Raw genomic sequence first — 24,975 nt, 5'->3', positions numbered from 1 at the left:
GAAGGGGAAGCCAGGGGAAGGGTATACAGGAACACCCTGTACTATTTTTACATCTACTGTAAGACTAAAATTATCTCAAAAGGAAAAAAGACATTAAAATAAAAGAGAAAGGCTGGGTGTGGTGGCTCATGCCTGTAATCCTAGCACTTTTCGAGGCCAAAGCATGAGGATTGCTTGATCCCAGGAGTTCAAGACCAGCCTGGGCAACATAGTGAGGTCTTGTCTCAAAAAAAAGTAAGAAAATTAGCCGAGCATGCTGACATGAGCCTGTACTCTCAGGTACTTGGGAGGCTAAAGTGGGAGGATCGTTTGAGCCCAGGAGGTTGAGGCTACAGTGAACCATGATTGCACACCACTGCACTCCAGCTGAGACCCTGTTCCCCGCCCCCCAAAAAAAAGAGAGAGAGAGAGAGAATGAAGGCTAAAGTGGAATAAGTCTACCATAGCCCTCTCTCCCACTGATTACAACAAAAAACTCTAGACAGGCTGGGCACAGTGGCTCAAGCCTGTAATCCCAGCACTTTGGGAGGCCAAGGCAGGTGGATCACTAGAGGTCAGGAGTTCGAGACCAGCCTGGCCAACATGGCGAGACCCTGTCTCTACTAAAAATACAAAAATTAGCTGAGCCTGGTGGCGGGCACCTGTAATCCCAGCTACTTGAGAGGCTGAAGCAGAAGAATCACTTGAACCCAGGAGGCAGAGGTTGCAGTGAGCCAAGTTCGCGCCACTGCACTCCAGCCTGAGCTGCAGAGCAAGACTCCATCTCAAAAAGAAAAAAGAAAAAAAAAAAAGAAAAAGAAAAAACAAACTCTGGACAAATACAGAAAGCAACTACTTAAGGAGGACCTCTGAAAAGTAAACAATAGAAAATAGATTGGCATAGGAAGTCAACATTTGAAGAACAGCCAGCATGGCAGTGGAAAGTTTCCTGGTGAATTTTCTTTCTGTATTTTCTGGCCTTGACCCAAAGGACTCTGAATCAGGAAACTGTGTTTGACACCAGCAGCAAAAACCTTCAAAAGAAAAGTTTAATATTCTGGCCAGAGAACCAGGAAAACGCGCCTCTGTTAGCCAGACAGTGTGAGGAGAATTTTGAGTATTTTGTTGTTGTTGTTTAAATTATTATGAATATTATTATTAAGACAGGGTCTGACTCTGTCACCTAAGCTGGAGTGCAGTGGTGCAGTCACAGCTCACTGCAGCCTCTTCCTGCCTGGTTCAAGCAATCCTCCCACCTCAGCCTCCCAAGTAGCTGGGACTACAAGTGCATGCCACCATGCCTGGCTAAGTTTTTTTGTATTTTTCTTTTTTTGAGACGCAGTCTCACTCTGTCGCCCAGGCTGGAGTGCAGTGGCATGATCTCGGCTCGTTGCAAGCTCCGCCTCCCGGGTTCATGCCATTCTCCTGCCTCAGCCTCCCAAATAGCTGGGGCTACAGGTGCCCGCCACCATGCCAGCTAATTTTTTCGTATTTTTAGTAGAGACGGGGTTTCACCATGTTAGCCAGGATGGTCTCGATCTCCTGACCTCGTGAGCCGCCCGCCTCGGCCTCCTAAAGTGCTGGGATTACAGGCGTGAGCCACCACGCCCGGACTTTTTTTTTTTGTATTTTTCATAGAGACAAGGTTTCATCATGTTGCCCAGGCTGATCTCAAACTCCTGGGCTCAAGCGATCCTCCCACTTCAGCCTCCCAAGGTGCTGAGATGATGGGTGCAAGCCACTGTGCCAGGCCCTTCACAGGCTTTTAACAGGACCCAGAGTCTCACAAGACAATATTTTATTTTATTTATTTATTATGTATTACTTTTTTTGAGACAGAGTTTCACTCTTGTTGCCCAGGTTAGAGTGCAATGGCACGATCTCGACTCATTGCAACCTCCGCCTCCCAGGTTGAAGCCATTCTCCTGCCTCAGCCTCTGGAGTAGCTGAGATTACAGGCTCCCACCACCACGCCCGGCTAATTTTTTGTGTTTTTAGTAGAGATGGGGTTTCACCAGGCTGGCCAGGCTGGTCTCGACTCCTGACCTCAGGTGATCCACCCGCCTTGGCCTCCCAAATTGCTGTGATTACAGGCATGAGCCACCACACCTGGCCATAAGACAGTATTTTATTTTATTTATTTATTTATTTTTATTATTCTCTTTTGAGATGGCGTTTTGCTGTTGTTGCCCAGTCTGGAGTGCAATGGCGCAATCTCGGCTCACCGCAACCTCCGCCTCCCAGGTTCGAGCGATTCTCCTGCCTCAGCCTCCTGAGTAGCTGGAATTACAGGCATGCACCACCACACCCGGCTAATTTTGTATTTTTAGTAGAGACGGGGTTTCTCCACGTTGGTCAGGCTGGTCTCAAACTCCCAACCCCAGGTGATCCGCCCTCAACCTTCTGAAGTGCTGGGATTACAGACATGAGCCACCTCGCCCGGCCACAAGACAATATTTTAAATGTCCAGGATACAACACAAAGTTACTCAACAAGGAAAATCTCACCAAATCTCAAAGAAAAAAACAATCAATAGATGCCAACACACACACACACACACACACACACAACCATTAGAATTGAGATACAAGGCCGGGTGTGGTGGTTTATGCCTGTGATCCCTGCACTCTGTGAGGCTGAGGTGGGAGGATCCTTTGAACCCAGGAGTTCAAGACCAACCTGGGTAATATAGGAGACTCTGTCTCTACAAATTTTTTTTTTTTTTTTTTTGAGACAGAGTCTTGCTCTGTCTCCCAGACTGGAGTGCAGTGGTGCAATCTTGGCTCACTGCAAGCTCCGCTCCCGGGTTCACGCCATTCTCCTGCCTCAGCCTCCCGAGTAGCTGGGACTACAGGCACCCGCCAGCACGCCTGGCTAATTTTTTTGTATTTTTAGTAGAGACAGGGTTTCACTATGTTAGCCAGGATGGTCTCGATCTCCTGACCTCGTGATCTGCACGCCTCGGCCTCCTAAAGTGCTGGGATTATAGGCGTGAGCCACCACGCCAGGCCAAAATATTTTTTTAATAAATAAAAATTTTTTAAAAGTTGAAATGATTATATTAATAACAAGTAGATTAAGAGCAAGAAAAAAATTATCAGAGAAAAAAGGACATTATATGATGATTAAAGGGTTAATTCATCAAGAAGACATGACAATTCTGAATGTGTATGCCCTTATAAAGTTCCTAAATATATAATGCAAAAATGACCTAAAAAGGGAAATAAAGTCACCATTATACTTGTGGATATCAACTCTCCTCTTTCAGTGAATGATAAAACAGGAAATCATCAAGGACTGGGCACTTTGGAAGGCTGCGGTGGGCACATCACCTGAAGTCAGGAGTTTGAGACCAGGCTGGCCAACCTGGTGAGACGTTGTCTCTACTAAAAATACAAAAAATTAGCCGGGCATGGTGGTGCATGCCTGTAATCCCAGATCCCAGCTACTGAGGAGGCTGAGGTAGGAGAATGGCTTGAAGCCGGGAGGTAGAGGTTGCAGTGAGCCGAGATTGTGCCATTGCACTCTAGCTTGGGCAAAAAGAGCGAAACTCCATCTCGAAAAAAAAAAAGAAAGAAAGAAAAATCAGCAAGGACATAAAAGAGCTGAACAACACTATCAACCAGCTTAATCAAATTGTTTTTTGTTTGTTTGTTTGTTTTTGAGACCAGGTCTCCCTCTGTTGCCCAGGCTGGAGTGCAGTGGCACGATCTTGGTTCACTGCAACCTCCACCTCCCAGGTTCAAGCGATTCTCCTGCCTGTGCCACCACACCTGGCTAATTTTTGTATTTTTAAACTTTTTTTTTTTTTTTTTGTGATGGAGTCTCGCTCCATTACCCAGGCTGGAGAGCAGTGGCGAGATCTCAGCTCACTGCAACCTCTGCCTCCCGGGTTCAAGCGATGCTCCTGCCTCAGCCTCCCGAGTAGCTGGGATTACAGGCGCCAGACACCGTGCCTGGATAATATTTGTATTTTTATTAGAGACAGGGTTTCACCATGTTGGCCAGGCTGGTCTCGAATTTCTGATCTCAGGTGATCCACCTGCCTTGTCCTCCCAAAGTGCTGGGATTACAGGCATGAGCCACCACGCGCGGCTGATTTCTTGATTTCTAGTGTAATTCCATTATGATCAGACAATATATCATCTAAATTTTTAAACATTTGTTAAATATAAAGGCCCAGAATATGGTCTATCTTGGTGAATGTTCCAAGTGCACTTGAAAATAATGTTTTGTCTTTACTAAAATGCAAAAGTTAGCTGGGCATGGTGCAGGATGCCTGTAACCCCAGCTACTGGGGAGGCTGAGGCTCAAGAATCACTTGAACCAGGGAGGTGGAGGTTGCAGTGAGCCATGATAGCACCACTTCACTCCAGCCTGGGTGATAGAGGGAGACCCTATCTCAAATTTAAAAAAAAAAAAAAAGAACTGAAAACTCTCTGGAAAAACCTCTAAATATTTGGAAATGAAGCAACACACTTCTAAATAAATCATCGGCCAGAGAAGAAGTCTCAAGAGAAATTAGAAAATATATACATATGTAGTTTTGTCTGTGTGCTTGTGTGACGTAGTCTCGCTCTTTCACCCAGGGTGGAATGAAGTGGTGTGATCTTGGCTCACTGCAATCTCTGCCCCTGGTTTCAAGAGATTCTCCTGCCTCAGCCTCCTGAGTAGCTGGGATTACAGGCGCCTGCCACCACACCCAGCTAATTTTTGTATTTTTAGTAGAGACGGGGTTTTACCATGTTGGCCAGGCTGGTCTCGAACTCCAGACCTCAGGTGATCTGCCTGTCTTGGCCTCCCAAAGTGCCAGGATTACAGGCGTGAGCCACTGTGCCTGGACAGAAAATACTTTAAACTGACTTAATGAAATAAAATTACAACATATTAAACTTCATAAAATAGAGCTAAAATAGAGCAGAGAGAACTTTCTAGTTTTTTTTTTTTTTTTTTGAGACCAAGTCTCGCACTGTCGCCCGGGCTGGAGTGCAATGGCGCAATCTCCGCTCACTGCAACCTCCACCTCCCAGGTTCACACTATTTTCCTGCCTCAGCCTCCCGAGTAGCTGGGATTACAGGCGTCTGCCACCACACTCGGCTAATTCCTTTTATTTTATTTTATTATATTTTTTTGAGATGGAGTCTTGATCTGTCTCCCAGGCTGGAGTGCAGTGGCGCGATCTCTGCTCACTGCAAGCTCCACCTCCCACGTTCACGCCATTCTCCTTCCTCAGCCTCCCGAGTAGCTGGGACTATAGGCGCACATTACCGTGCCCGGCTAATTTTTTTTCATATTTTTTAGTAGAGACGGGGTTTCACTGTGTTAGCCAGGATGGTCTTGATCTCCTGACCTCGTGATCCACCCGCCTTGGCCTCCCAAAGTGGTGGGATTATAGGCGTGAGCCACCGTGCCCGGCCTGTACCCGGCTAATTTCTTGTATTTTTAGTAGAGATGGGGTTTCACTATGTTGGCCAGACTGGCCTCGAACTCCTGATCTTGTGATCCGCCCTTCTCGGCCCCGCAAAGTGCTGGGATTACAGGCGTGAGCCACCGCGCCCAGCCTCAAATTTTCTAGTATTAAATGGGTATATGAGAATAGAAGAGTCTCAAATCAATCATACAAACTTCCACTTTCAGAAACTAGAAAAATAAGAGCAAATTAAACCCAAAGCAAGTAGACAGAAAACATAGTAAACACCAGAAGTCAATGCTATTGGATATAGAAAAACAATAGAGAGAAAATAAATGAAACAAAAGCTTGTTCTTTGAAAAGATCGATATGAGTATGAGTGGTCTCCTTCAAAAAAGGGGAAATCTGGACACAGAAGTAGACATAGAGGAAAGATGACATAAAGAGACAAGAGAGGACAGCCATCCATAGTCCAAGGAGAGAGACCAGGAACACATCCTCCCTCACAGCCCTTAAAAGGAACCAATCCAGGGATCTAGAACTAGAAATACCATTTGACCCAGCCATCCCATTACTGGGTATATACCCAAAGGAATATAAATCATGCTGCTATAAAGACACATGCACACGTATGTTTATTATGGCACTACTCACAATAGCAAAGACTTGGAGCTAACCCAAATGTCCAACAATGATAGACTGGATTAAGAAAATGTGGCACATATACACCATGGAATACTATGCAGCCATAAAGAATGATGAGTTCATGTCCTTTGTAGGGACATGGATGAAGCTGGAAACCATCATTCTGCGCAAACTATCACAAGGACAAAAAACCAAGCACCGCATGTTCTCACTCATGGGTGGGAATTGAACAATGAGAACACTTGGACACGAGAAGGGGAACATCACACACCAGGGCCTGTTGTGGCGTGGGGGGAGGGGGGAGGGATAGCATTAGGAGACATACCTAATGTAAATGGCGAGTTAATGGGTGCAGCATACCCACATGGCACATGTATACATATGTAACAAACCTGCACGTTGTGCACACGTACCCTAGAACTTCAAGTATAATATATATATATATATATATACACATATATAAGGAACCAATCCTACCAACTCCTTGATTTTGTACTTCCAGCCTCCAGAATTGTGAGATAATACATTTCTGTCAGCCAGTCTCTAGTACTTTCTTACAGCAGTCCTAGCAAACTAATACAACTAATAAATGAATTTAGTAGGGTTGTAAAATATAAGGTCAATATACAAAAATCAATTGCATTTCTTTTTTTCTTTTTGAGATGGAGTCTCGCTTTGTCGTCCAGGCTAAAGTGCAGTGGCACCATCTTGGCTCACTGCAACCTCTGCCTCCCAGGTTCAGGTGAGTCTCAAGTCTCAGCCTCCCAAGTAGCTGGGATTATAGTCAGGCACCACCACGCCCAGTTAATTTTTGTATCTTTAGTAGAGATGGGGTTTTGCCATGTTGGCCAAGCTGGTCTCGAACTCCTGACCTCAAGTGAACTGCCTACCTCGGCCTCCCAAAGTGCTGGAATTACAGGCATGACCCACTGTGTCCAGCCGCATTTGTATATAATATCAATGAACAATTGGAAGTTGATTTTTTATTTTATTTTTTAGAGACAGGGTCTTGCTATATTATCCAGGCTGGGCTCAAACTCCTGGGTTCAAGCAATCCTCCCACCTCAGCCTCCTGAGTAGTTACAGGCACACACCACCACGCTTGGCTTGAAATTTTTCAAAAGTATGATTTGCAATTGCACCAATAGGCCGAGTGCGGTGGCTCATGCCTGTAATCCTAGTACTTTTGAAGGCTAAGGCGGGGGGATCACCTGAGGTCAGAAGTTCAAGACTAGCCTGGCCAACATGGAGAAACACTGTCTCTACTAAAAATACAAAAAAAAAAAAAAAAATTAGGCAGATGTGGTGGCATGTGCCTGTAATCCCAAATACTTGGGAGGCTGAGGGAGGAGAATCACTTGAACCCAGGAGGCAGAGGTTGCAGTGAACCGAGATCACACCACTTTACTCCAGCCTGGGCAAAAGAGTGAAACTCTGTCTCAAAAAACCAAAACAAAACAATTGCACCAATAAAAATTAAATAATATCAGTGTAACAGCCAGATCCTACTTCATCCCAGTGTAGAGGTGGAGGGACTGAGTGAACAGGCTTGGTGTGCAGAAGATGCAGGCCAGGCAAGCCTGTGCATAATTTTGGATAATGAAAAATACTAGGAGGAAAATAAATCTAGCCAGGTGCAGTGACTCATGCCTGGAGGCCTAGCACTTTGGGAGGCTGAGGCAGGCAGGTAGCTTGAGCTCAGGAGTTCAAGACCAGCCTGGGCAACATGGCGAAACTTCATCTCTACAAGAAATACAAAAAATATTAGCCGGGGATGGTGGCACACGCCTGTAGTCCCAGCTACTTGGAGGGCCTGAGGCAGGAGGATTGCTTGAACTCAGGAGGTTGAGGCTGCAGTGAGTCAAGATCGCACCTTACCACTCCAGTCTGGGTGACCATATGAGACCCTGTTTAAAAAAAAAAGAAAAAGAAGGCCGGGCGCGGTGGCTCACGCTTGTAATCCCAGCACTTTGGGAGGCCGAGGCGGGCGGATCACGAGGTCAGGAGATCGAGACCACAGTGAAACCCCGTCTCTACTAAAAATACAAAAAATTAGCCGGGCGTGGTGGCGGGCGCCTGTAGTCCCAGCTACTCGGAGAGGCTGAGGCAGGAGAATGGCGTGAACCCGGGAGGCGGAGCTTGCAGTGAGCCGAGATTGCGCCACTGCACTCCAGCCTGGGCGACAGAGCGAGACTCCGTCTCAAAAAAAAAAAAAAAAAAAAAAAAAAGAAAAAGAATAAAGAAAAAAAATCTAAACTGCATAGGGGTCTTAGGGAAGATCTCTCTGACATGACATTTGAGCTGCAATTTGAAGGACAATGGTTGGGGTTTGGGTGTCAATACATAACAACCTCTTTGCCCAAGTTCTGACACAACAGAGAGCAGATGAGGAATCAGGTATATCGAAATCAAAATAACACTTCCTTACTGTTCCATTCACTGTTCCTGCATGACAAACCACCTGGTGTTTAGTGTGCAAAATAACTGATGCTCCTGGTTTCTGTGGGCCAGGTCAGAGAGGGCACAGCAGGGATGACTTATCTCTGCCCCATGAAGTCTGGGGCCTCAGCTGGAAAGACTCAATGGCTATGAGGGCCTTGATGGCTGGGGCTGGAATCATCTGGAGTTGTACACTGTCTGGAAGTGGATGCTGGCTGTAGGCTGGCACCTCAGCAGGGCGTTGAGCCAGCACATCTACACATGACTTCTCCATATGGTCTCTCCACCTGGGCTGGCTTGGCTCCCTTATAGCATGATGGCTGGGTTCCCAGGGAGAGTGTCCCAACAGACCACGTGGCTCTTTTTTTTCTTCTGTTTTTTGAGATGGAGTTGTGTTCTGTTGCCCAGGCTGGAGTGCAGTGGCACAATCTCAGCTCACTGCAACCTCTGCCTCCCAGGTTCAAGCAATTCTCTGCCTCAGCCTCCCAAGTATCTGGGATTACAGGCACCTGCCACCGTGCCTGGCTAATTTTTTTTTTTTTTTTGAGACAGAGTCTCGCTTGTCACCCAGGCTGGAGTGCAGCGGTGCGATCTCGGCTCACTGCAACCTCCACCTCCCGGGTTCAAACGATTCTCCTGCCTCAGGTTCCTGAGTAGTTGGGGTTACAGGTACCCACCCCACGCTCGGCTAATTTTTTTTTTTTTTTTTTTTTTTTTGAGACAGAGTCTCGCTGTGTCACCCGGGCACCCAGACTGGAGTGCAGTGGCGCGATCTCGGCTCACTGCAAGCTCCGCCTCCCGGGTTCACGCCATTCTCCTGCCTCAGCCTCTCCGAGTAGCTGGGACTACAGGCGCCCGCCACCACGCCCGGCTAATTTTTTGTATTTTTTTTTTTTTTTAGTAGAGACGGGGTTTCACCGTGGTCTCGATCTCCTGACCTCGTGATCCACCCGCCTCGGCCTCCCAAAGTGCTGGGATTACAAGCGTGAGCCACCGCGCCCGGCCTGCTCGGCTAATTTTTATGTTTTTAGCAGAGACAGGGTTTCATCATGTTGGTCAGGCTGGTCTCGAAATCCTGATCTCAGGTGATCCACCTGCCTCGGCCTCCCAAAGTGCTGGGATTACAGGCATGAGCCAGGGCGTCGAGCCTATTTTTTTGTATTTTTAGTAGAGATGGGGTTTCACCATTTTGCCCAGGCTGGTCTTGAACTCCTGACCTCATGATCCACCCACAGCCTCCCAAAGTGCTGGGATTACAGGCGTGAGCCACCCTGCCCAGGCCCACATGGCATTTTTTTTTTTTTTTTTTTTTTTTTTGAGACGGAGTCTTGCTCTGTCTCCCAGGCTGGAGTGCAGTGGCACAATCTCGGCTCACTGCAAGTTCTGCCTCCCGGGTTCACGCCATTCTCCTGCCTCAGCCTCCTGAGTAGCTGGGACTACAGGCGCCCGCCACCACGCCCGGCTAATTTTTTGTATTTTTAGTAGAGACGGGGTTTCACCGTGTTAGCCAGGATGGTCTCGATCTCCTGACCTCGTGATCCGCCCGCCTCGGCCTCCCAAAGTGCTGGGATTACAGGTTTGAGCCACCGCGCCCGGCCAAAGACCACATGGCATTTTTATGATCTAGAAGTCACATAGCAACTTTCACCATATTCTGCTGTTTAATGCTGTCAGAAAGGTACATCCAGGCTGGGGTCGGGCGCGGTGGCTCACGCCTGTAATCCCAGCACTTTAGGAGGCCGAGGCGGGCGGATTACGAGGTCAGGAGATCGAGACCATCCTGGCTAAGACGGTGAAACCCCGTCTCTACTAAAAATACAAAAAATTAGCCGGGCGAGGTGGCGGGCGCCTGTAGTCCCAGCTACTAGGGAGGCTGAGGAAGGAGAATGGCTTGAACCCCGGAGGGTGGAGCCTTCAGTGAACCGAGGTCGCGCCACTGCACTCCAACCTGGGCAACAGCGAGACTCCATCTCAAAAAAAAAAAAAAAAAAAAAAGAAAGGTACATCCAGGCTGAAGGAACGGGGACGTAGATCCCACACTTGAGGGCAGGAGTGCCAAGGTCATAATTGTATAGTGAGCATGTCGAATTGGAGATATTGATGAGGCTATCTTCTTTGAAAATACAATTTGCCACAATTCCTGATAAACTAGTTTGTAAAGCATAGCTTTGGTCTGTGGGTGAGAGGCCAGGTGTGTTGCTCCAGTAGAGCTTTCTCAGATGGAAACAGGTGAGTGGGAATAAGACTTGCCCTTGAGAGAAGAGCATTTCAGCAGAGGGAAGAGCAATTACAAAGGCCCTGCCATGGGCAAGGTGGGTGTGTTCTAGGAACTGAAGCCCAGTTTGGCTGGGGCGTGGTGGGAGATCAGGAGAGGCTGATGAAGAAGCTGTGTTTGGAAGGTTTGATAGTGGGGACCTTGAACGTCAGGCTAAGGAGTTTATTGGGAAGCCAGCAGTGCCAAGAAAGGCTCATGGATGCCATGAGGCTGTCCCCGCATAGGCTGTCCCCACATCTGGGGGCCAAATACCCATGCATGTGCAGGAGCCAATTGTGTTTCAGAGAAGACAGAGGCCCTGGCCTCCAGGATGTGAAGGCACTAGTGCCTACCCCTAGGGCTGATGTGACACCTGCACTCCCAGATCTCACCACCTCATCCCCTTTGCCAGGTTGGACCCCTCCCTCAGCTCCCCTCCTCTAGTGTGTCTGCCCTGGTAGGGAGGAGACGGGAATGGTATGAAGAGATCTGACCTGCCCCAGGAAGTTTCCATCTCTAGGCCACCTGTCCGGTCCTGTCCCAGTGAAATCTAGCCAAGGGCATTCATCTACCCTGATCATGCTATGGGTTCTGTGGCAGGCCAGGAAACCCGCCATTAGTGGCCATCCACCCCTATGGCAGTCCCAGCTCAACGTCAGTTTGTTTTTTTGAGACAGGATCTTGCTCTGTCACCCAGGCTGGAATGTAGTGGTGTAATCACAGCTCACTGCAGCCTCAACCTCCTGGGCTCAAGCACTCCTCCCACCTCAGCCTCCTTAGTTGGGACTGCAGGTGTGTGCCACCACAACCTGCTAATTTTTTGATTTTTTTTTTTTTTGTAGAGACAAGCTCTCACCATTTTGCCCAGGCTGGTCTTGAACTACTGATCTCAAGCAATCCTCCCGCCTCAGCTTCCCAAAGTGCTGGGATTACAGGGGCGAGCCACCATGCCCAGCCCTCAGTGTCGGTTCTGGCCTGGCGTGTCTGTCCACGGTTTTAGAAGCACTTGCTGGACGGGCCACCAGAGCTGCGGGTCTTCCCGCGACGTCCTCTGAGCCTGAGCTGCTGCCGAGACACCCTCGGTGTTCGGTGATTCCCACAGCTCCACAGAGCCTCTGCTTCCACAGGTGAGCTGGGTGGGCCTTGCTCTCCGCTCCTGGCCAGGGCCCTCACTGACCACGCCTGTCGGCTTGCTGGCCCTGCCCCCTCGGTGCCCAGTTTCCTTTCTGTCACCTGGCCCCGCTCCTTGCGGTTAGCTCTGCCCACTCTTGCCTCTCCCCGCTCCTCCTGTACTAGACCTCCTCCCTGGGTTCAAGGGGCTCCCAGGCCTCCTGAAGGGCTGGGGGTCCAGGTCTGTGACGCTTTGTCCAGCACCTCTTCCTATTTTCACCTTAGGGTCCTGCGTGAGGCCTAGCTCTTCCACAGTATCCCCTCTGGGCTGGCAGGCCGGAGGTGGGTCCTGTGTGAAACCTAGAGCCTGGGTGGGGGACTTGCTGGTGGGGGGATTCTGAGGCCATGGCTCAGGTCTTTGCATCTGGGCAGAATCTGGGGGCTCCCTGGAGCCGACCAAGTGAGCGTGAGCTGCCATCCCTCCTGTTGGCAGGTCTCGGCCTACCCCAGAGCTCTCGGCATGTCGGGCCTGTCACGATGAGTGGCCTGAATGCCCTGTCCGGAGTCCCTTCCACCCTTGGACCCACCACAGTTCCAGGAGAAGACTCTTATTCCTTGGCTCTGGGACCCCAAGTGGCCTGCTTTAAGGGACAGTCCGTCTCTTCCCAGGTTCAGGACCTCGAAAGGATGCTCCGCAATCGTCCTGCAGGCTATATTCACCGTGAGCTACTCAGGGCCTGCCTCTACCCCATGGCCCTCAGCCTGGGGATGGGCTTTCCCCACAGATGTTCCTCATCACAGCATCACTCAACTTCTGGAGCCTGATGTTCCCACAGAGGCGGGGGCAGAAGACGGCAGGGAAGAACAGAGGGTCGCCTTTCCCAAATGCCTTCCCTTGGGAGACCCTGTGAAACTGAGGAGATGGGGGAAACTGAGGCCCAGAAATGGTGCCGCTTGGCCACAGTGGCTGTAGTAGAGCCATGCATAGACACAGGCCACTCATTCCAGTGCAGCCACCACCCTCCCAGCCGTCCTAAAAAAGGTCTGGCAAGACTCATGACCTTCTGCCTGGCACAGTGGCTCATGCCTATAATCCCAGCTCTTTGGGAGACCAAGGCAGGAGGATCCCTTGAGCTCAGGAGTTCAAGACTAGCCTGGGCAACATAACAAGACCCTGTCTCTACAAAGCTTAAAAAAAAAAAAAAAAAAAAAGACAAGGCATGCTCTCCTCCAGGTTCTTAAAGAAGGAGCGTCTTCCCCTGTCCCCTGTCCATAGGACTACTCTGCAGAACATCCTGCTCAGCAATCGAGGTAAGGGGTGGTCCTTTTTTTTTTTTTTTTTTTTTGGAAAGGGAGTCTCACTCTGTGGCCCAGGCTGCAGTGCAGTGGTGCGACCTCGGCTCACTGCAACCTCCGCCTCGCGGGTTCAAGCGATTCTCCTGCCTCTGCCTCCCAAGTAGCTGGGATTACAGGTGCCCCCCACCACGCCCAGCTAATTTTTGTCTTTTTACTAGAGATGGGGTTTCGCCATGTTGGCCAGGCTGGTCTCGAGCTCCTGACCTCAGATGATCCACCCGCCTGAGTCTCCCAAAGTGCTGGGAGTACAGGTGTGAACCACGGCGCCTGGCCAAGGTGATCCTTTTGGGGGTCTCTCACGTTTGGAATTACCTTGGTTGGGGAAGGGGAGGAGCAGCTCCCAGAGTGACCAGCAGAGGGCGCTGGGCCCAACATGGTCAGTTCTGGGTGCTGGACTCTTGGAACTCGGGAAGACTCCCAAGCTGCCTTCTCAAAGCTTTGTCTCTGGCAGCATCCAGAATGGAGGTGATGTGCACTCTACGGTCCCTCTAACACCTTCCCTTGAGCCCCTCGCCTTCTAGGCTCATCTGCCTAAGCCCCCTCCCTTTATTTATTTATTTATTTATTGAGACAGAGTCTCGCTGTGTCGCCCAGGCTGGGGTGCAGTGGTGCGGTCTTGGGTCGCTGCAACCTCCGCCTCAGCCTCCCTAGTAGCTGGGACTACAGGCATGTGCCAAGACACTTGGCTAATTTTTGTATTTTTAGTAGAGACGGGTTTTCTTCATGTTGGCCAGGCTAGTCTCGAACTTCTGACCTCCAGTGATCTGCCCGCCTTCGCCTCCCAAAGTGCTGAGATTACAAGCGTGAGCCACCGTGCCTGGCCAGCCTTTAGAAACTGTCTGGAGCAGGCCCCTGTGGACTCACTAGGGTATAGGAACCCTGATGGAAGGCATGGGGGCTGGGCATACCTCATGGACCTAGAGCCGGGAGACCTGGAAAGCTCTGGTGTCCAGGCCACCGAGGGGACCCCCAGCCCTCACCCATTCATCCACCATCCATATACTAACAGTCCCGGGACACATTTACTGAACTTGTGCTCTGCTTCATTTGAACACATCACTCCTCTTCTTAACTTTGGTTGCCTCCCACCTTCATTTTATTTTATTTTATTTTATTGATTGATTGATTGAGACAGGGTCTCATTCTGTTGCCCAGGTTGGAGTGCAGTGGTGCAATCTCAGCTCACTGCAACCTCCACCTCCTGCCCCAGCCTCCTGAGCAGCTGGGACTACAGGGGTGTGCCACCATGCCAGCTTAATCACCTTCTTTAAATAAAATCCAAGCTCCTCACTACCGCCTACAGGTCCTTCTCGGTGGTCCAGCCCACCTCTCCCTCCATCCAGCCTCCCCTTTAACCATGGCACTCTGGCCAAGATGACCTCTCTTCTTTTGTTGTTGTTTTTGTTGTTGTTTTGAGATGGAGTTTCGCTCTCGTTGCCCAGGCTGGAGTGCAATGGTGGGATCTCGGCTCACTGCAACCTCCGCCTCCTGGGTTCAAGCGATTCTCTTGCCTCAGCCTCCTGAGTAGATGGGATTACAGGTGCGTGCCACCACGCGCAGCTAATTTTTGTATTCTTAGTAGAGACGGGGTTTCACCATGTTGGCCAGGCTGTCTCGAACTCCTGACCTCGTGATCTGCCTGCCTTGGCCTCCCAAAGCGCTGAGATTACAGGTATGAGCCACCGTGCCCGCCCAATTTTTCTATTTTTAATAGAGAAGGTGTTTCGCCATGCTGGGCAGGCTGGTCTCAAACTGCTGACCTCAGGTGATCCTCCCACCCTGGCCTCCCAAAGCACTGGGATTACAGGCGTGAGCCGCTGCTGGCCTAAAAGATGCTTCTGGAGTAGGAGGCATTGGGCCTGGCTGGAAGGTTCGCGTCTGCAAAGGCCTGAAGAGAATATTCCAGGTGGGAGAAACAGGAAGGAGGGGACGTGTGGAGGAGGCAGGGAGACCCTGCTCTTGGGACTACCGTCTGCAGAGGGTCTCCAGAGGCAGGACCCCGGTAGGGACACTGATGCAGGAGTCGCTCTGCAGTCCCTCCCCTCAAGCTGTGGGCCGGGGTGCCCCCAGGGACGCAGGCTGTGCGCTCCCACGCCCGGCCGAAGCAGGACGTTCCCACGCGGGGGCGGCCCCGAGAAAGGCTGTGGGGCGGGCCGGGGGCGGGCGCCCGCGCTGAGGTCCCTCCGCAGCGGGTTCTCAGTTGCTCACTGGGCAGACCCAGGTCGCGCTCCCGCTGCCGAGCCCGCGAGGTGAGTGAGTTGGGGAAGGACCCCACTACCCAAGCCCGCGCGGGTCAGGGGCGCGGCTCGGTCTCCTGCCTTCGCCGCTGGGTCACGCCCCAGTGGTCCCTGTCTTAGAGGGTTGGGGGGCTTCTCGTAGGTTAGAGTTGAGGACTCCTGGGGAGTCCTCCGTCTGCATATGTGTGCCATCTCTTTCCCCAAATATAGATTACACCCTCCCTCTCTTGATATGTGGAGCTCGCCCACCCACTAATCATAATCACTGGCCGGAGCCCCTCTATTCCAGAAGCGCGGGCCGCCCCTCCCATTTATCACCTGTAGTGTGCCCCCTCCCTCACTCTATTTGTTGGGTGCCCCTCTCTCTCCCTAGATGTGGGACTCCCTTCTTTTCCGCAGATGTGTGTCTCCCTCCCTCTGACCCAGTTAAGTCCCCATCCTCTAAAGCCCCTCCCCACCCCCATGGATGCCAAACCCTGAGTCTTCCCTGGGGGTGGGGGACTGGGCTCAGCCAGACCAGCTAAGCCCAGTCCCCCACCCCCAACCAGATCCAGCAGAGCAGGCCTGTGTGCACGTAGGCAGCCAATTAGGGGGGAAGGGGTGGGGGCCAGACCGTCTGTCTGTTCTGCCGGTGCAGGGGCCTCTGGCCCCTGCAGGGAAGAGAGCCTCAAGGCCTGCTCCCTCTCCACCTGGACCCCACCCAGCTTCCTCTGGGGAGCAAACAAGTGAGCAGGGTTCTCCAATCTGGCCAGACTGAGCTGGGGCTGGCACCAGAACCCAAGCCCTCAGCCTCAAACTCTTCAGACCCTGGCCCAAGACTTAGGCCTCCTCCCACTTCTCAGATGGTGAATTGAGGTCCCAAGAAGGGGCTCCAAAGGTCTAGGACTCCCACTGGCCCCCTGCTGGGATATCAGACAAAATTAGAAGGGTCAAGGGCATGAGGGTGACCTTGAAACCCTGGGACACCCCTACCACTACCATACCAGTGGAAAAGGGTTTCTCCACCTGGCCCTGAGGTTTGGGGGAAGAGGGTGATGTGGAGGCAGAACTCATCTATACCTTCACGCCCCCAGATGCTCCCCAGAGCTGCCTGGAGCTTGGTGCTGAGGAAAGGTGGACGTGGAAGACGAGGGATGCACAGCTCAGAAGGCACCAGTGAGACGTGGACTCCTTCCTCCCAGCCTAACTCCAGAGATAGGGGCAGGGGTCCCCTCTGCAGGCTGCCCCCTTTGCCCTTCCATGCCACCCTGGGCCTGTTCCTACCACACTTCCCATGTTCCCATGATCCCACTGCTTGGTCCAAGGCCAAGTTTCTCTAGGAAATGGAATGCGCGGGGTGAGCAGACAGTGGCCATCTCCATTCCAAGCTTCCTTAGGAGCCAGCCCCCAAGCCTCAGGCCCCTAGGCCTTTTGTTCTGAGGTGGAGGATGCTGACAGAACCTTGGACCCTGATTCCTCCTTTCCAGACCCTAGTTTCAATGCTAGTAAGAAGAAAGAGACCTAAAGCAGGAGAGACTTAAGCCAGACAGCAGAAGGGCCTTGCTGACCCATGGAGAATAACAAAGATAACATTTATTGAGCCCTTACTAGTACCCCAAGCTATTTCAGCCTCCCAAGTAGCTGGGATTATAGGTGCCCACCACTGCCCCTGGCTAATTTTTGTATTTTTAGTAGAGGCGAGGTTTCACCATCTTGGCCAGGCTGGTCTCGAACTCCTGACCTCGTGATCCACCCGCCTCAGCCTCCCAAAATGCTAGGATTACAGGTGTGAGCTACCAAGCCCAGCCTCCTTCTCTATTAATATAGTTAGAGATAGGGTGTCCCAGGGGCAGCCTGGACTCAGCTCCCTCCGTTGTGTCTGCAGCCCGTGGTGGGGGGAAGATGTCCCCCTACACCAACTGCTATGCCCAGCGCTACTACCCCATGCCAGAAGAGCCCTTCTGCACAGAACTCAACGCTGAGCAGCAGGCCCTGAAGAAGAAGGAGAAGGGAAGCTGGACCCAGCTGACCCACGCCGAAAAGGTGGCCCGTAAGTGTCAGGGTGGGGCTGGCTGGAGAGAGTGGGTTGGGGGCTGACTTTGGAAAGAAGGGCCTGTCAGGGATCAGAGGGCAGAGAGAGGCCCCCAAGACAGCCAGAAACCTCCAAACACCTGAGGGGTGAAGTTCATGCCTTTGTTTGTTTCTTTATTCACTCACCTATTTGTGCATAGCCTGATGCTAGGCAATGCTGGGGACATGAGGTGAATCACCTGGATAGTTAGTTCCTGCCCCCATGGTGCTCCCAGTCCCCTGGGGAAAACCAATACAGACTCCAATAATTGTAATACAGAATATATGGCTAGGGTGAGGTGTGCTCAAGGACTGTGAGATGAAATCTTGGTGGACCCCCCAGAGGAGGGCACATTCCAGCTGGCCTTTAAGGGTGAAGAGGAGGGCACTGCCAGGGAGTGGGAACTGCATGGGGAAGGGTGTCAGAGCAGGAAACTGTGGAGGGCCCTGGAATTGAGTGATGTAGGCGAGATGGGACAGAGAGAGGCACGTGAGGTGGTTGGGGAGGAGCCCTCTGACCCTGGGAGGCTGGAGCGATGTGTGGTCCCTTGTCATGTCCACCAGAGCATCCCTGAGCTGACCCTTTGATATTTGGAGCACCTTATTCTCATTCCATGAATGGGAATACTCAGCCTGACCTCCAAGATTTCAAGGGATTCCTAGTGGGGGAAGGTTCATGCTTCTCACGTTCATTCATTCAGTCAACATCTTATTTAGCACCTACTACAATATCATGCACTGGGAATGCAGCTGTGAGCCAGCCAGGCTCCGTTCCTGCCTGTGAGCTTGCATTTCCAGCCCTCTCTCAGCACCTTTCCTCTTTCTCTCTCTCTCTCTCACACACACACACACACACACACACACACACACACACATATATCTTGGTTTTCTCTTCATCCATTTCAGAAATTGACACTCTTGGGGGAGGGGGGAGGGATAGCATTAGGAGATATACCTAATGCTAAATGACGAGTTAATGGGTGCAGCACACCAACATGGCACATGTATACATATGTAACAAACCTGCACGTTGTGCACATGTACCCTAAAACTTAAAGTATAATAATAATAAAATTTAAAAAAGAGAGAAATTGACACTCTTTATCTGAGCATGGTGGCACATGCCTGTGGTCCCAGCTATTCAGGAGGCTGAGGCAGGAGGATCGCTTGAGCCCAGGGGAGCTGAGGCTAGAGTGAGCTGTGATTGTGCCACTGCATTGCACTCCAGCCTGGGTAACAAAGTGAGACCCTGTCTGAAAAAAAAAAAAGAGAGAGAGAGAAAGAAATGATGGACATTCCCCAAGCAAGATGATAATGAGCACCATCCTAATATGTCCTGCACGCTTACATGTAGCAGGCACCGCTGTGGCGTTAGGTGCTCTCGTTAGCTCACATTTGAGAGACTGAGGCTCAGTGGCGTGCAGTCACTTGCAATGGTCACGCAGCTAGAGAGTGGTGGAGGCAAGATTTGAAACCACATAGACAGGCACCAGGGGTTTCACCCTTAGCTGCAGCGTAGCCTCACAGCTCAAACAAATTTTTTTTTTCCTTTTTTTTTTGAGACAGGGTCTCTGTCACCCAGGCTGGAGTGCAGTGGCCCCATCTCGGCTCACTGAAACCTCTGCCTCCCGGGCTCAAGTGATCCTCCCACTTTGGCTGCCTGAGTAGCTGGGACTACAGGTGGGCGCCACCACACCTGGCTATTTTTTTTGTATTTTTTTTGTAGAGACAGGGCTTCACCATGTTGGCCAGACTGGTCTCAAACTCCTGATCTCATGATCCACCCGCCTTAGCCTCCCAAAGTGCTGGGATTACAGGTGTGAACTACCATGCCCGGCTATTTTTTTATTTATATTTCTGTAGAGACAGAGCAGTCTCACTATGTTTGCTCAGGCTGGTCTTGAACTCCCGGGCTCAAGCAATTCTCCTGCCTCGGCCTCCCAAAGCACTGGGATTACAGGCATGAGCCATCATGCCAGGCCAAAAGCCTTGAGTCTTGTCAGACTTCTTCCAGGGCGGGCAGGTGTGGCAGCACTGGAGTGCATGGCCTGTGTTTATGCATGGCTCTACTACAGCCATGCTGAGTGGCCTCCACTGGTTGATTTCATTGTCTCAGCCTGAACCTCTCACCCAGGTATCTTCCCAAAACCTAAGACAGTTCCCTTTTCCCAAGGAATTCTGCTGCCAGCTTTGATTTTCCTTTAGATATTTATTTTCATATTTATTTAATGTACTGAGAAAGGATTACACACATAGGGTAATTTTTTTTTTTTTTTTTTTTTTTGAGACAGAGTCTCGCTCTGTCGCCCAGGCTGGAGTGCAGTGGCGTGATCTCGGTTCACTGCAACCTCTGCCTCCCAGGTTCACGCCATTCTCCTGCCTTAGCCTCCCAAGTAGCTGGGACTACAGGTGCCCGCCACCACGCCTGGCTAATTTTTGTATTTTTAGTAGAGACGGGGTTTCACTGTGTTAGCCAGGATGGTCTCGATCTCCTGACCTCGTGATCCGCCCGCCTCGGCCTCCCAAAGTGCTGGGATTACAGGCGTGAGCCACTGTACCCGGCCTTACCTGGCTAATTTTTAAATTTTTTGTAGAGACAGGGTCTCGCTATATTGCCTAGGATGGTCTCGAACTCTGGGACTCAAGCAATCCACCCGTCTTGGTCTCCCAAAATTCTGGGATTACAGGTGTGAGCCACCAAGCCTGGCCCCCTCCCTAATTCTGTTAGAATGAAATCCAAACTCTTCTCCATGGGTTCTAACAAGGTCCTGTGTGAACCGGCTCTGCCTCTCATTTGCTAAATTCTCTCTCTTTTGCTCATTTCACTCCAGCTGCAGTGGTCCTCACTTCACACTTTCCCTACCCACTTCCTGCTTCAGGGTCTTTGCACTTCCTTCCAGTTTTCACCAACTTTCTCCCATTGATTTTTCAAGCCTCAGCTCCAATGTCACCTCCTCTGAGACACCTTCCCTGGCCATCCAACTGTTTGCCTGATGCATTTGCCATTGTCTCCCCCTCTAAACTCCACAAGGGCAGGGATTTTCATCTGGCTCATTCACTGCTGTCACCTGTTCCTGGTCATGCTGTGCATATAGTACCTGCTCAGTAAGAATTTGCTGAATGAACAGCATCTGCTGCAGGGAGGGGGAAGCCGGGGATCACTTAGAGTGGACGCACCTGAGGCCCCTTCCCCACACCCAACTTCCTCCAGTGTACCGGCTCCAGTTCAATGAGACCTTTGCGGAGATGAACCGTCGCTCCAATGAGTGGAAGACAGTGATGGGTTGTGTCTTCTTCTTCATTGGATTTGCAGCTCTGGTGATTTGGTGGCAGCGGGTCTACGGTGAGTGGCAACACCTCATCTGGCTGCAGTCCTGGGCCATGCCCTTGTGGTCACGGCCACCAGACAGTTTCTTAAAGGAACCATGCTGGCACTCATCTGAAGAGTTGAAAATTTCTGAAGAGGTGTAGGGTGAAGGACAGAGCATGGCTGTCTAGGTTTGAATGTAGGAACTTTACCTCTCTGGGCCTCAGTTTCCTCATCTGTAAAATGGGAATAGTAATGTTCCATCTCAGGGTACTTAAGAGGATTTTAATGAGAGAGGGCTGTAGGCCAGTGTTTGGCTCATAGTCATGAATGGTGTTGTAACTGATTATTGTGTGTGAGCTGTGTGTTTTTCAGTGTATATATATACACTGAACTTCTGCCTCCCCAATTCAGGTGATTCCTCTGCCTCAACCTCCTGAATAGCTGGGACTATAGGAGTGTGCCACCACGCCCGGCTAATTTTTGTATTTTTAGTAGAGACAGGGTTTCGCCATGTTGGCCAGGCTGGTCTCAAACTCCTGGTCTCAAGTGATCTGCCTGCTTTGAACTCCCAAAGTGCTAGGATTACAAGCATGAGCCACCACACCTGGCCTATTTTTCAGTATATTGCTTCAGCTGCTGTAACAAAGAGTCCCCAACTTATAAGAGCTTAAATTAGATAATGGTTTATTCCTTTCTCACAAGGGCAGAGAAGCAATCCAGACAAATGTGGGGACTCCACAACGCAGGCTCCTTCTGTCTTGTTGCTCTGCATCCTTGACATGCAAGATGGCTGCTCCAGCTGCTGCCATCAAGCCTACATTTCAGCCAAGGAAAAAAGGGAAAGGGAAGATATGTTCCTCTTTGAGGCCTAGAAGTTGCTCAGACCACTTCTCCTCACATGCTGTAGGCTGAGAAATGATCACGTGACAAGGGAAGCTGGGAGATGTAGTCTTTAGCTGGGTAGTCACATGAACAGCTGAACTTTCATTACCTCTGAAGAGTGGTTCTCAAAGTGTTCTCTGTGTACCAATAGGACCACCTAGGAACTTGCTAGAAATGCACATTCTCAGCCCCACTGGTCAGACACTCTGGGGGTAGACCCCAACAATTTTTTTTTTTTTTGAGACGGAGTTTCGTTCTTTCGCCAAGGCCGAAGTGCACTGGCACGATCTCGGCTCACTGCAACCTCCGCCTTCTGGTTTCAAGCGATTCTCCTGCCTCAGCCTACCTGCCTCAGCCTACCGAGTAGCTGGGATTACAGGCATCCGCCATCACGCCCAACTAATTTTTATATTTTTAGTAGAGATGGGGTTTCACCATGTTGGCCAGGCTGGTCTCGAACTCCTGACCTTGTGATCCACCTGCCTTGGCCTCCCAAAGTGCTGGGATTATAGGCATGAGCCACCATGCCCGGCCTGACCCCAATTATTAAATTATTTATTTATTTATTTATTTGAGATGGAGTCTCGCTCTGTCACCCAGACTAGAATGCAGTGGCGTGATCTCAGCTCACTGCAACCTCCATCTCCCGGGTTCAAGCAATTCTTCTGCCTTAGCCTCCCGAGCAGCTGGGACTACAGGTGCGTGCCACCACGCCCAGCTAATTTTTGTATTTTTAGTAGAGATGGGGTTTCACCATATTGGCCTGGCTGGTCTTGAACTCCTTACCTTGTGATTCACCCACCTCGGCCTCCCAAAGTTCTGGGATTACAGGCGTGAACCACCACGACGGCCCAACAATTTTTATTTTAACTGCCCATCCCTCTGGTAGACCAGTGGAAGGCTGAGTACCTCCCACGCATCCTGGAAGGGCTAGTCTAGCCTAGTGCTTGGCACACAGTAGATGCTCATAAAGGTTGTTCCCCTCCTGCTCCGCTCCTGGGATAGAAAGTACCAGGGATGGAGGTCAGGCAGGCTGAGTCAGCCTCAGGGCCAGGCAGACCAGGAAGTAAGGTGTGGGTGGTGTTGGGAGCTTGGGCCTCCAGGCCTTTACTGTCCCGATCCACATATCAAGGCACCTAAAATGCCTCCATGAGTGCTTTCAGCTTTTAGGTTAAGTATTGCCTCCCCCACCAGATTTTTTCTTTTTTTTTTTTTTTAATTTTTTATTTTTTTGAGACAGAGTCTCGCTCTGTCACCCAGGTTGGAGTGCAGTGGTGCGATCTCGGCTCACTGCAAGCTCCACCTCCCGGGTTCACGCCGTTCTCCTGCCTCAGCCTCCCAAGTAGCTGGGACTACAGGTGCCTGCCACCACGCCCGGCTTATGTTTTGTATTTTTAGTAGAGATGGAGTTTCACTATGTTAGCCAGGATGGTCTCGATCTCCTGACCTCGTGATCCGCCCGCCTTGGCCTCTCAAAGTGCTGGGATTATAGGCATGAGCCACGGCCTATAATATAGCCGCGCCCGGCCCCTTTTTTCTTTTTTAAAAAAAGAGACAGGGGTTTTTCTATGTTGCCCAGGCTGGACTGGAATTCCTCGGTTTAAGTAATCCTCCCACCTTGGCCTCCTGAGGTGGGAGACCATAGGCATGTGCCACTGCACCCGGCTCTCCCCATTTTTTTTTTTTTTTTTTATAGAAAGAGTCTTGCTCTGTCACCCAGGCTGGAGTGTGGTGGCATGATCTTGGCTCAGTGCAACCTGTGCCTCCCAGACTAGACTGATTCTCCTGCTTCAGCCTCCTGAGCAGCTGGGATTACAGGGGTACACTACCACACCCAGCTAATTTTTTGTATTTTTAGTGGAGACAGGGTTTCACCATGTTGGCCAGGCTAGTCTCAAACTCCTGACCTCAAGTGATCCGTCCGCCTCGTCCTCCCAAAGTGCTGGGATTACAGGCTTGAGCCACCGCGCCCGGTGGCCTGTCCCCATATTTTTTAAGTGAACACTCTTACCTACTTCCTACTCTCAACCCTCTTAGAAAGTCAAAGGAATTATTTCATCCTGGACCCTGCCCAGCAAGTGGGAACAAACTCAGTAATTATATAATTATAGTAGGTAACATGTATCAGGTGCTTAATATTTGTCTAACATTGTGCCAACGGCTTTGGAAATAGTCCCCACAATCCTAGTGGATAGGACCTGCTTTTGACAGGTAAGGAAACTGAGGCTCAGTGGGGTGAAGTGACTTGTTGAAGGTCACAGGGCAAGGGAGTGGTGGAGCTGGGATTTGGATTCAGGCAGTCTTCAAATCAGTGCTCTTATTACCACAGACCACAGAGGTAGATGAGGCGACTGAGTTGTGAAGGACCTTGGCCCAGCTCCCACACTCCTTGGAGTCTAAGGCAAAGCTGGGATCAGAACCCAGAGGTGCCTGGGGCGATGCTTTAGAAGAAAGTCTGGGGTGAGGGGCTAGACAGGGTGGAGGGAGCTCCTCAGTGCAAGATACTTCAACCCTGGAGTATCTTGTACCGTCAGCCTTGCAAGTAGCTGGGAGGCTACAGGATGGCTGGAGACCCTGGCTGGTAGAGGAAGGCTGGTAGAGGTAGACTGGCAGGATCCTGATCCACCCCATGCACTCCCTGCAGTATTTCCTCCAAAGCCGATCACCTTGACGGACGAGTGGAAAGCCCAGCAGCTGCAGCGCATGCTGGACATGAAGGTCAATCCTGTGCAGGGCCTGGCCTCCCGCTGGGACTATGAGAAGAAGCAGTGGAAGAAGTGACTTGCATCCCCAGCTGTCTCCCTGCGGCTCCACCCTGGCTGGGAGCCTCTAGCGGCCCCTCCCCTCCCCTGCCCTTAACCCCAATAAAGCTAATTTGTTCTCTTCTGCCTCTCACCTCCACTTCAGACTTTACTTGGCACCTAAAATTAGGCATTTTAACAGGTGAGGGGCAAGAAGGGCTCAGAACTCATCTAGTCATTGAGGGCTTCCTGGAGGAGTGGGGGCTAGAGCCAAGGCTTAGGTGGGATTAGGAAAGGCAAGAAGACGGGAAGGCATTCCGGGTGGAGCAAGTGGCTTAATCAAAGGTGAGGACACTCTTTTATTCAGCTAATTAACAAATACTTGGCCGGGTGCGGTGGCTTACTCCTGTAATCCCAGCACTTTGGGAGGCCAAGGAGGGTGAATCACTTGAGGTCAGGAGTTCAAGACCAGCCTGGCCAACATGGTGAAAACCCCATCTCTACTAAAAGTACAAAAAATTAGCCGGGCGTGGTGGCGGGCGCCTGTAGTCCCAGCTACTTG

At 50.8% G+C, this 24,975-nt stretch overlaps 1 protein-coding gene across 1 annotated transcript; it reads left to right on the top strand.

The window, feature by feature from the left end:
* The first annotated feature begins 15,365 nt into the window (after positions 1-15,365).
* Positions 15,366-24,567, top strand: COX4I2 (cytochrome c oxidase subunit 4I2). The gene is made up of 5 exons (XM_055266318.2): positions 15,366-15,443; positions 16,505-16,586; positions 17,296-17,460; positions 20,692-20,823; positions 24,317-24,567. Exons 2-5 carry the CDS (start codon positions 16,505-16,507, stop codon positions 24,451-24,453), a joined length of 516 nt encoding a protein of 171 aa, XP_055122293.2. The 5' UTR covers positions 15,366-15,443; the 3' UTR covers positions 24,454-24,567.
* Positions 24,568-24,975: the final 408 nt, after the last annotated feature.

This window comes from Symphalangus syndactylus, chromosome 24 (assembly GCF_028878055.3).
Source record: "Symphalangus syndactylus isolate Jambi chromosome 24, NHGRI_mSymSyn1-v2.1_pri, whole genome shotgun sequence".
NCBI classification, from domain to species: domain Eukaryota; kingdom Metazoa; phylum Chordata; class Mammalia; order Primates; family Hylobatidae; genus Symphalangus; species Symphalangus syndactylus.
The sequence above is the reverse complement of the archived record's forward strand: the minus strand, read 5'-3'. Positions and strand labels throughout refer to the sequence as shown.

What these genes read in the sequence shown, in the direction of transcription:
- COX4I2 (XM_055266318.2), top strand. Translation starts at nt 16,505, where the DNA reads ATGCTCCCCAGAGCTGCCTGGAGCTTGGTGCTGAGGAAAGGTGGACGT. An exon ending in GCACAGCTCAGAAGGCACCA is followed by an intron (nt 16,587 to 17,295) that starts GTGAGACGTGGA and finishes TTGTGTCTGCAG; the next exon opens with CCCGTGGTGGGGGGAAGATG. An exon ending in TTGGTGGCAGCGGGTCTACG is followed by an intron (nt 20,824 to 24,316) that starts GTGAGTGGCAAC and finishes CACTCCCTGCAG; the next exon opens with TATTTCCTCCAAAGCCGATC.